Source organism: Colobus angolensis, unplaced genomic scaffold, assembly GCF_000951035.1.
Source record: "Colobus angolensis palliatus isolate OR3802 unplaced genomic scaffold, Cang.pa_1.0 Scaffold122, whole genome shotgun sequence".
In the NCBI taxonomy this organism is placed as follows: Eukaryota; Metazoa; Chordata; class Mammalia; order Primates; family Cercopithecidae; genus Colobus; species Colobus angolensis.
Window position 1 is genome coordinate 106,949 of NW_012113364.1, and position 10,919 is coordinate 117,867.

The 10,919-nt window shown below is 56.0% G+C and overlaps 1 protein-coding gene across 1 annotated transcript in view; it reads right to left on the bottom strand.

Annotated features, from left to right (window-relative positions):
- Positions 1-815: 815 nt before the first annotated feature.
- The window catches only part of GATSL2 (GATS protein-like 2), an 18,929-nt gene continuing 8,825 nt past the window's right edge, over positions 816-10,919 (bottom strand). Inside the window, exons 3-9 of the mRNA XM_011932295.1 lie at positions 7,669-7,862; positions 7,336-7,468; positions 6,354-6,477; positions 5,143-5,253; positions 3,632-3,714; positions 981-1,075; positions 816-881 (exon numbers count right to left, since the gene is read on the bottom strand). Of these exons, the coding sequence (XP_011787685.1) occupies positions 816-881; positions 981-1,075; positions 3,632-3,714; positions 5,143-5,253; positions 6,354-6,477; positions 7,336-7,468; positions 7,669-7,862 (806 nt within the window). The remainder of the gene's footprint in view (positions 882-980; positions 1,076-3,631; positions 3,715-5,142; positions 5,254-6,353; positions 6,478-7,335; positions 7,469-7,668; positions 7,863-10,919) is intronic.

The following is a 10,919-nucleotide window of genomic DNA, read 5'->3' on the forward strand; positions in this document are numbered from 1 at the left end:
TGTCCCTGCTGGGGGAAGCTGAGGCTCTACCTGCCCAAGTCTGGTCCAGGGAGAGCCGAGGGGACAGGAGCTGGTGCTCCAGGCTGGTGGGTCTCCTGAGACCCTCCCTCCTCCCCCCAAGGACTGGGTGCTTGTGGGGGAGGGTCTGGACAGGGCCCTCTTGGCAGTCTTGCTGGGAGTCGGGCCCAGGCCCTGTGGTTGGCAGGCGAGGTACAGGGGGAATCTGGGTCCTTCCCAGCTCGAGGATCCCACCTGGGCTCCTGAGCCTCACCAGCCCCGATGACCTGAGGGGGCCGCGCTGGCCTCCATTCTGAGGGAACCAGCCCTGAGCTGATGGAAGCAGAGACCAGTGACCCCAGTACTCACCCCCAAACCCTCCCGGGTGCCCCAAACTCGGCCCCACCCTGCCAGCTCCAGCCCTGCAAGGTGACATGACAGCTGGCACGCTGGTGTCTCGGAGGAGGGACCGGCTTCCCTCGGCATCTGCCCCTGGCCATGGGTGAGGCCAGATGAAAAGGCGCATCAGCTCACAAGCTCCCTGGGCCTCCGAAAGCATTTTCTGGGGTGGGGAGGCGGGGAAGAGAAAGGTCGTCCTCTGGAGGGCCCGGGGGGCTCCGGGAAGGCAGGAGGGCATGGGGAGGCCTTGGTGTGGGCCCCTGGCCTGGAGGGATTGGCAATCGACGGAGTCTCCCGGAGAGGCCCCTTTCTCAGGGTCCCCAGGCCGATTTTCCAGTCTGTAGAGAAATACTGCAAGATCAATCTTCGGGGTTAGGGCTGGGCCCGGGCGGCGGCAGGGAGGAGCAGAAGAGGTCCTTCTAGTGCTTCTCTGCTTGGCTGACCTTCAGGGCACTGATGACACCATTGATGTTCTCTTCTGGGACCTGTGCGGGCAGAGAGGAGGCAGATGCCTGCCCGTGAGCCCAGGAACCCACTTCCCCACCCCGGCCCTGCCCTGGAGGGGGCTGGGTCTGGACACTCACAAGTGCATGATCAAACTTGAAAGTACTGATGTAGTAGGCTGGGATGTCCGCAGCGGCCAAGGGCTCCGAGATCTGGGCCACGATGCCACACTCATCTAGGGACAGGGGAGACCGTCCTTAGCCTCTGTGTAACCTGGCTACCCTTGCCTGTGTGGCTCTTCAGCCTCTACCCTCAGTGGGCAATGCCTACCCTGCACCCACCATCCTCCTAGAGATTCCCATCTGCCATCCCTTTTATTTTTTTTTGAGACACAGTCTTGCTCCATCACCCAGGCTGGAGTGCACTGGCGTGAGCTCACCTCAGTACAACCTCTGCCTCCTGAGTTCAAGCAATCCTCGTGCCTCAGCCTCCTAAGTAGCTGGGATTATAGGCGTGCACCACCACGCCCAGCTAATTTTGTTTGTATTTTTAGTAGAGATGGGGTTTCACCATGTTGGCCGGGCTGGTCTCGAACTCCTGACCTTAAGTGATCCACCCACCTCAACTTCCCAAAGTGCTGGAATTACAAGCATGAGGCACCGCGCCCGGCCTCCCACTCGCCATCCCCATCCCTCTTGAAGGCTTAACCCAGATGTCCCCCATCCAAGAGCCTTCTCTGGTTGCTGGCCAGTGACATAGTTTGGCTTTGTGTTTCTGCCCAAATCCTCCAATTGTGATCTGAAGTGCTGGAGGTGGGGCCTGGTGCGAGCTGACTGGATTATGGGGGTGGATTGCTCATGAATGGTTTAGCATCATCCTCTTGGTACTGTTCTTGTGACAGTAAGTTCTCATGAGATCTGGCTGTTTAAAAGTGTAGCACCTTGGCTGGGCGTGGTGGCTCATGCCTGTAATCCCAGCACTCTGGGAGGCTGAAGCGGGTGGATCACCTGAGGTCAGGAGTTCGAGACCAGCCTGGCCAACATAGTGAAATCCCATCTCTACTAAAAATACAAAAATTCGCCGGGTGTGGTGGCGCATGCTTATAGTTTCAGCAACTAGGGAGGCTGAGGCAGGAGAACCACTTGAACCCGGGAGGCGAAGACTGCAGTGAGCCAAGATTGTGCTATTGCACTTCAGCCTGGGTGACAGAGCAAGATCCTGTCTCAAAAAGAAAAAAAAGGCAGGCCGGGCGCGGTGGCTCAAGCCTGTAATCCCAGCACTTTGGGAGGTGGATCATGAGGTCAAGAGATGGAGACCATCCTGGCTAACACGGTGAAACCCCATCTCTACTAAAAAAAATACAAAAAAAAAACCCTAGCCGGGCGTGGTGGCAGGCGCCTGTAGTCCCAGCTACTAGGGAGGCTGAGGCAGGAGAATGGTGTAAACCCGGGAGGCGGAGCTTGCAGTGAGCTGAGATCCGGCCACTGCGCTCCAGCCTGGGCCGCAACAGAGCGAGACTCCGTCTCAAAAAAGCAAAAAAAAAGCAAAAAAAAAATGCTATCCACCAAAGACACTGTCTGGACAATTGTGGAAACAGAGGAAAGACTGAGTCTGAGGGAATGACTGACAATTTTCTCCTGTGGAATTCTGTCATTGTGGTTATACAGGAGAAAGTGCTTCTTCCCAGGATAGAAAACGTGAGGCATTTAGGGGTAAAGTGGTGGGTGTCAGACTCTCTGGGAGATGTCTGACAATTACATGTATTTATGTGAAGAAAACACATTAAAAAGTTGCCAGCAGCTATTATCTTTGAGCTGTGGAATTACGTAGTGATTTTTTTTTCTCTTTTTTTGTTTCGTTTTTTTTTATTCTTGATTTTTTTTTCTCTTTAATTTTTATCACAGCCCCAATTTATTCTTTTTTAAATTTAATTTATTACTTTTTTTTGAGACAGAGTCTTGCTCTGTTGTCGGGCTGAAGTGCAACGGCATGATCTTGGCTCACTGCAACCTCCACCTCCTGGGTTCTTGCAATACTCCTGTCTCAGCCTCCTGAGTAGCTAGGATTACAGGTGCACGCCAGCATGCCTGGCTAATTTTTTGTATTATCAGTAGACACGGGGTTTCATCATGTTGGCCAGGCTGGTCTCATACTTCTGACCTCAGGTGATCCACCTGCCTCGGCCTCCCAAAGAGCTGGGATTACAGGCATGAGCCACCTCGCCCGGCCTCTTTAATTTTCAGAGACAAAGATTTGCTCTGTCGCCCAGGTTGGAGTACAATGGCATGATCATGGCTCACTGCAGCCTTGAACTCTTGGGCTCAAGTGATTCTCCTGCCTCAGCCTCCTGAGTTGCTGGGATTACAGGCGCCGGCCACCATGCCCAGCTAATTTTAAAACTTTTGGTAGAGACAGGGCCTCGCTATGTTTCCCAGGCTGGTATAGAACTCCTGGGCTCAATGGATCCTTCCACCTCGGCCTCCCAAAGTGCTGGAATTACAAGCATGAACCACCGCGCCCAGTTGTTTCATTTTCTAATAATAAGCAACATATTAATTTTCGAGAGGGGGCAAAATAAAAGCGCTCTGATTGAAGCCCGCTCCCCCCGTCCCCAGGAGGTCTGTGTACACCTGCCACACCCTGGAGAGCAACAGAAACTTCAGGCTCCCCAAGCCTCAGTCTCCCCATCTGTACCCCCCAGCAGGGGCTGAGTCACCGCGGACAATGTATGTGAGTGAGCTCAGCAGTGCCAGCTCCCCTCAATCTCCCGTGCAATCCCCCCAGGACTCACCAAACCCCAGGGGCTGTCCTCCAATCCGGACCATCTTCCAGAGCTCTCCGGATGCGCTTGTGAACAGCAAGTTACTAGGAAACCTTCGAAAGGATTGAGAGAAGAATCCCCGAGGCTGATGTAAACTGCGCCCCCTCCTTGGCGTGCTGGTGCACCAGCCAGGGCGAGGCATGGGGCTGGCCAGGCAGGTGGGCGGGTTGGGCAGAGCTCAGGACCCCCCAAAGACAATCCCTGCCAGACACCCTGGACCCAGTCGGCCTGCAGCCTCCTCATCTTGCCGGGAGGCAGATGGGGAGGGTGATGTCAAGCTGGGCTTTGGAACAAGACCAAACCCTTGCTAAGGCTGGTCTAGACACCTCTTCCCAGGTCCAGAGCAGAAGCTGAGGGAGAAATAGCACCGGGGCTGCGGTTCAAATCCCCACTTTGCCACCACCCCACAGTGGACCTCGGACAACCACTGCACCTCTCTGAGCTGGGGGGCCAGTGGCTGTGGTGAGGGTTTATTAGCGACAAAGTGGCCGGGTGCGGTGGCTCACGCCTGTAATCCCAGCACTTTGGGAGGCCGAGGCTGGCAGATCACTTGCGGTCAGAAGTTCGAGACCAGCCTGGTCAACATGGCGAAGCCCCATTTCTACTAAAAATACAAAACCCAGCCAGGCGCGGTGGCTCACACCAGTAATCTCAGCACTCTGGGAGGCTGAAGTGGGTGAATCACTTGAGGTCAGGTGTTCACGGCCAGCCTGGCCAACATGGTAAAACCCTGTCTCTAGAAAAAATAAAAAAAATAAATAGGGTATGGTGGTGTGCGCCTGTAATCCCAGCGACTCGGAGGCTGAGGCAGGGGAATCACTTGAACCTGGGAGGCAGAGGTTGTAGTGAGCCCAGATCGCGCCACTGCACTCCAGCCTTGGAGACAGGGTGAGACTCCGTCTCCAAAAAATAAATAAAAATACAAAAATTAGCCAGGTGTGGTGGCAGGTACCTGTAGCCCCAGCTATTCAGAAGGCTAAAGCATGCGGATTGCTTGAACTCGGGAGACAGAGGTTGCAGTGAGCTACGATTGCGCCACTGCACTCCAGCATGGGTGACAGAGCAAGATCCTGTCTCAACAAAAATAAAAACAAAAAAAATCACACCTGTAATCCCAGCACTTTGGGAGGCTGAAGCAGGCGGATCGCCTGAGGTCCGGAGTTCGAGACCAACCTGGCCAACATGGCAAAACCCTATCTCTACTAAAAATACAAAAATTAGCTGGGTGTGGTGGCATGTGTCTGTAGTCCCAGCTACTTGGGAGGCTGAGGCAGGAGAATTGCTTGAACCCGGGAGGCAGAGGTTGCAGTGAGCAGAGATCATGCCACTGCACTCCAGCCTGGGTGACAGAGCAAGACTCCATCTCCTCAAAAAAAAAAAAAAAAAGAAAAAAAGACAAAGTGGGTGATGTGCCCTCACATAGTTCCCCCCGATCCTGGGGCCCACCCTGGGTTGAACGTTCACCCCAGGGCCTGGCTCACCTCTGCTGTGTCTGCACGTCCATCACCAGGGAGATGTAGCCCTCGATGAGGGAGAAGGAGAAGAAGCGGATGTGGCCACAGTCATCCCCGGTGGCCATGGGGTCCTTCACTCTGGGGACCGGGGACAGCTGGTAAGGATGGGGCCCCTGTGGCCCCTGCACATTCACACCAGCCCAGGGAAGCTGGGCCCTGCCCAGGCTTTGATGCCACCTGGATGACCCTGGGTCAGCGTCCTTCTCATCCTGCTTGCTATGCAACGGGGATGATTTCATGGCATTCACAGAGGCGGGTGCTCCACCTTGCAGTGCTGGAGGCCTGGCCGGCCCCCCATGCAGGCTACACCAGCCCCTTCCCGGGTCTGCCCGCATCTCAGAGCACAGGCTGTGGTGGCTGTCAGCATGCTGGACCCCGGCCCGCCCCACCTCGTGTTGGCCTAAACTTCACAACATCCGCTGGGGAAGTGACACAATGTCCGCCGTTCACCAAATAAAACAATCTGAGTTCTCAGCTCCTCAACAGACTGGGCCTGTCCTTGGAGCTCAGTGGGGAGTGGGGAGTTTGTTACAGCTCCCAGTGTGTCTTTGGGGCTTCACCAAATTTTGGGGTTCCCAGGGTAGGATGTCTCCCCCCTCAGACTGGGGCTTTTAGGTAGAGCTGTGTCTCCTCCTCAGCCTCAGGCAGGTCCGTGTTTCCCCTCTCAGACTAGCTCCAGGGTAGGTCCGTGTCTCCCCGCTCAGACTAGCTCCAGGGTAGGTCTGTCTCCCCCTCTCAGACTAGCTCCAGGGTAGGTCTGTGTCTCCCCCTTCAGACTAGCTCTGCAGCGGGTCTGTCTCTCCCACCTCGGACTAGCTCCGGGGTGGGTCTGTGTCTCCCCACTCAGACTAGTTCCGGGGCGGATCTTTGTCTCCCCCTTTAGACTAGCTCTGGGGCGGGTCTTTGTCCCCCGCCTCGGACTAGCTGTGAACTAGCTCTAGGGCGGATCTTTGCCCCCCTATCAGACTAGCTCTGAGGTGGGTCCCTGCCTTCCTACTCAGACTAGCTCCAGGGTGAGTCGTCCGTGTTTTCCCGCTCAGACTAGCTCTGGGGCAGGTCTGTATCTCTTCCCTCAGATGAGCTCCTGGCAAAGCCTCCCCTCTCAGACTAAGACTCCTAGGCGGAGCCGTGTCTCCCCCGGCCCACCCTGCGGCCCCTCATGCCCAAGGCGGCCCTACCCATTGGAGTAGAACATGACATCCATGAGGAGTGTGGCAACAGCAGGCAGCGTGTCGGGGTCCAGGCTGGTGACACAGAACCTGTTGCTTGGGCTGGACAGTGGGTGGATGACCGGCCTCTGGACTGTAAGAGCACAAAGATATCAGGCACTGAGGCTGGGACTGAAAGCAGCAGCTTGGGTGGGTGCAAGGCCTGGGAAGAGGGCTGGGGAGGGATCAGTCGCAGGCCCCGAGAGACTTAGTCACTGCTGCTTCTCCAGCCTCTACCACCAATTACCACTGTCCTGATTCTCCATCTCACCCTCAGGCCCATGGGCCTTTGCACATGCTATGCTGGCTGTCTGGGATGCCCTTCCCAACCAGCACCACCTGGCTCCGTTCCTACCTGTGTTCCAGGCTTCAGCACCACAGTCCCTGCCCAGGAAAACCCACCCTGACGCCTGGGCTGCAGCAGGAGTGGCCTCTGGCCATTGCTGTCTGCATGCACGTCCACCACCCTTGCTAGACATGGCAGCAGGGCCTGCCTAGGACCTTTGCATCACATTCTTTTTTTTTTTTTTTGAGATGGAGTCTTGCTCTTGTTGCCCAGACTGGAGTACAATGGCACGATCTCGGCTCACTGCAACCTCCGCCTCCTGAGTTCAAGTGATTCTCCTGCCTCGGCCTCCTCAGTAGCTGGAATTACAGGCATGTACCACCATACCCGGCTAATTTTGTATTTTTAGTAGAGATGGGGGGGTCTCTCCATGTCGGTCAGGCTGGTCTCGAACTCCCGACCTCAGGTGATCTGCCTGCCTCGGCCTCCCAAAAGTGCTGGGATTATAGGCATGAGCCACTGCGCCAGGCCCTTTGCATCCCGTTCTGCCTGGCACTCCATTCACGCTCAGTGGGCAGAAGCCCGTGCTGAGAGCAAGGCTGGTCTGCGGCTGAGTCTGGTAACTTCGTGAGGTTTCTCCTGCACAAACCCCCGCCCCCAGCTCACCCAGCTTGGGCTTCACGAAGCCGTTGGTGATGCCGAGGTTCTCGGCTGCCACGGTCTCGCCGTTGACGACTCGCAGGATGGTGAACTCTGATGACAACGTGTGGGTAACAAAGGGCAGGTCCCGCTCACGCACCTAGGGGCAAGAAGTTGAGGCCGTGTGTGCCTGGTGGCCCTGGGGGATGTGGGCCTGGGGCACCGGCCTTTCACCCTGAGACTTTGCCCCCACCCTGGAGCAGCATGGAAGGGCGAGGCTGCAAGAGGTGGGAGATGGGAACGAGTGTGTGTGAGAGGCGGGTGTGAGTGTGTAAGGTGTGCCTGTGACGGTCGGCTCACCAGGATGAAGTCTGTCTGATACGTGGACAGCATGAACACGGAGATGTTCTGGTCGGCCAGTGGGGCGATGACTGATTTGGCGATCTTGGTCACGCCGATGGGCTGGGAGCTGGAGAAGCTGCCACCGCCGGACACCACGTTCAGGGCCAGCCAGGTGGCATCCGCCACACTCAGGTGCTCCGAGGAGGGCAGCTCTGGAGGGAGACACGGAAGGCAGCCCTATGACTGCTGGGGTTCCAGCTGTCCCAAGGGCAGGGCAAGGCAGGCCAGAGAGGTTAGGAGTGAGGCTCTGGGACCAGCTCCACCTTGTGCCTTGCCTCACTTTCCAACAGGATGGGACTTTTTTTTTTTTTGAGAGAGAGTCTTGTTCTGTTGCCAGGCTGGAGTGCCTGGAGTGGCGCAATCTTGGGTCACTGCAACCTCCACCTCCTGGGTTTAAGTGATTCTTGAGTAGCGGAGATTACAGCTATGCAGCATCACACCCAGCTAATTGTTGTATTTTTAGTAGAGATGGCATTTTCCCATGTTGGCCAGGCTGGTCTCGAACTCCTGATCTCAAGGGATCCTCCTGCCTTGGCTTCCCAAAGCGCTAGGATTACAGGCATCAGCCACTGTGCCCGGCCTTCAACAGGATGGGATTTGAATCAAAGGCTGCTTCCTGGGAGGACTGGGCAGGGAAGGCCCTCAGATGACGCAGGACATCCCAGGCAGCTTAGCAGAGAGGGACCCACGTGGGCAAGTGGTTGATCTGAGCCGAGCCTCAGTTTCCTCAGTCATAAAACGATAGCGTCAGTAGTGGGTAATGCCTTTATCTTTAGTTCTTACACCCCTTTTGTGGGTCTGGTGCTGTCATCACGCCCAGTGTCCCATGTGCAACTGGCTTTCAAACTGGGTTCCTGGAGACCTCCCAGGGAGGCTCCGGGTGGAGGGGAGGCCAGGAGAAGGCTGGGTGGGTTCCCGCTTCAGCCAGCCCTGCACGTTGGGCTTCTCTGGAAGAACAGGCAGCTCCAGGAGGGCCCCCGAAGATGCTGCATCATGAGGGGGCAGTGACTGTCACCCATTTCCCTCCTGAGAGCCTGGAAGTCCTGGGGGCTGGCGCTGACTTTGGCAGGGTGGGGAGGTCAGAGCAGCAGCAACTGCTAAGGCTCCTTACCTAGCTCATGAAAACCCAGAATCCAAACGTCTGAGCCATCCCTTCCACCCTGTCCTGCAGACAGAGTCCCGGAGTAGCCCTGAACACGGGACACAGGCACACACTATGTGTGTGTCCACACACAGCCGCAGACTCGAGCCCAGGCTGCACACGGGACTCTTCATACATCACCGGACACCTGCCTAAACCCACCCAGTTCCAGGCCCTGAGTGGGGAGGGGGCACAGCACAGGGAGGTGGATTCTGACACTGCATGCAACCCACAAGGAGACAGGGTTTTTTTTTTTTTTTTTTTTGAGAAGAAACCTCACTCTGTTACCCAGGCTGGAGTGCAGTGGCATTATCTCGACTCACTGCAACCTCTGCCTCCTGGTTCAAGCAATTATCCTGCCTCAGCCTCCCGAACAGCCGGGATTACAGGCGCCCACTACCATGCCCAGCTAATTTTTGTATTTTTAGTAGAGAGGGGGTTTCGCCATGTTGGCCCGGCTGGTCTCGAACACCTGGCCTCAAGTGATCCGTCCGCCTCGGCCTCCCAAAGTGCTGGGATTACAGGTGTGAGCCACCGCGCCTGGCCAAAGCAGGGTTATTTTGCTCACTGTACACTCAACAGTCCAGAAACCGTGGAAGGCTCAGGGATTTGCCTAAGATCACTTAGGAAATGACAGAGCCAGGATTCCAGTGCAGGTCTGACTCAAAAACCCAGGCTCTGTCTTGGGCATCAGATGAGAAGTACCAAGTCCCTAAGAAAACAGGGGGCTAAAAAGAGAGGGGCTGAGGCTGGAGGCAGCGGCTCACACTTGTAATCCCACTGCTTTGGGAGGTCAAGGTGGGAGGATTGCTTGAGGCCAGGAATTTGAGACCAGCCTGGGCAATGCAGCGAGACCCCATCTCTAAAAAAATAAATAAAAAATAAATGAGCCAGGCATGGTGGCACATGCCTGTGGTCCCAGCTACTTGGGAGGCTGAGGTGGGAGGACCGCTTGAATCTAGGATGTCAAGGCTGTAGTGAGCTATGACTTCACCAGTGCACTCCAGCCTAGGTGACAGAGCCAGATCCTGTCTCAAAAACTAAATAGATAAAAAGGGAGACAGGGGCTCAGAGATGGGCAAGCTAAGGTAGCTGTGATGATGAAGATTCCTGGGGAAAGGCGAGCTGGGCTCTGCTGGCAGGCAAGATGGCCTGAGAGGAGGGAAACTGAGCGAGGCCCATGGCTGTTCCTACCTGCCCAGCTCCAGTCACCATGGTGACTGCAGCCCAGGGAACCCATTGGTCCTGCTGGCTGAGAAGGACCAGTGGTCAGCCAGTGGGTGGCTAGAGAGGCAGACGGCTGCACAGAAATGGGAAAAGGCAGCCCCAATCTTGAGCAGTGGGAGGCCTATCTCTTATCAAAGGCACAGGTTTCGGGCTCCGAGGGGCCAATCCTGGCTCTGTCCTCCCCGGCGGAAGCGGTTGCTGATACAGCCTCCGAGGTGGTAAAGTGCTGGGGTGCATATGTGCACCCTGAGGGGGTGCTTACATAACTAGGATTCTGCCCCTAGGAGTCTCTCAGCAGGTTTGGATGATTCCCAGAGTGGTCTTGGGGAGAAGCCCAGGCCTGAGACCAGCTGGAAACGTGGGTGTGGGGGAAGAGCAGCTGCTGCTGGCTGGAGGATTTTAGGTCAATCGGCAGCTGGCCAGAAGCAGGCAGCTTGTCTGATGGATTGGTCTACCCGCCCTACTCACGGCCTGGGCGGAACCCAGAACTGCTGCTTTTTTTTTTTTTTTTTTTGAGACAGTGTCTTGCTCTGTCACCCAGGCTGGAGTGCAGTGGCATGATCTTGGCTCACTACAAGCTCTGCCTCCTGGGTTCAAGCGATTCTTTTGTCTCAGCCCCCTGAGTAGCTGGGACTACAGGTGCATACCACCATGCTTAGTTCATTTTTTTTGTGTGTGTGTGATTTTCAGTAGAGATGGGGTTTCACCATGTTGGGCAGGCTGGTCTTGAACTCCTGACCTCAAGTGATCTGCCCGCCTTGGCCTCCCAAAGTGCTGGGATCACAGGTGTGAGCCACTGTGCCCAGCCCCAGCTGTTATTTTAAACAACAGGGCTTGGCCG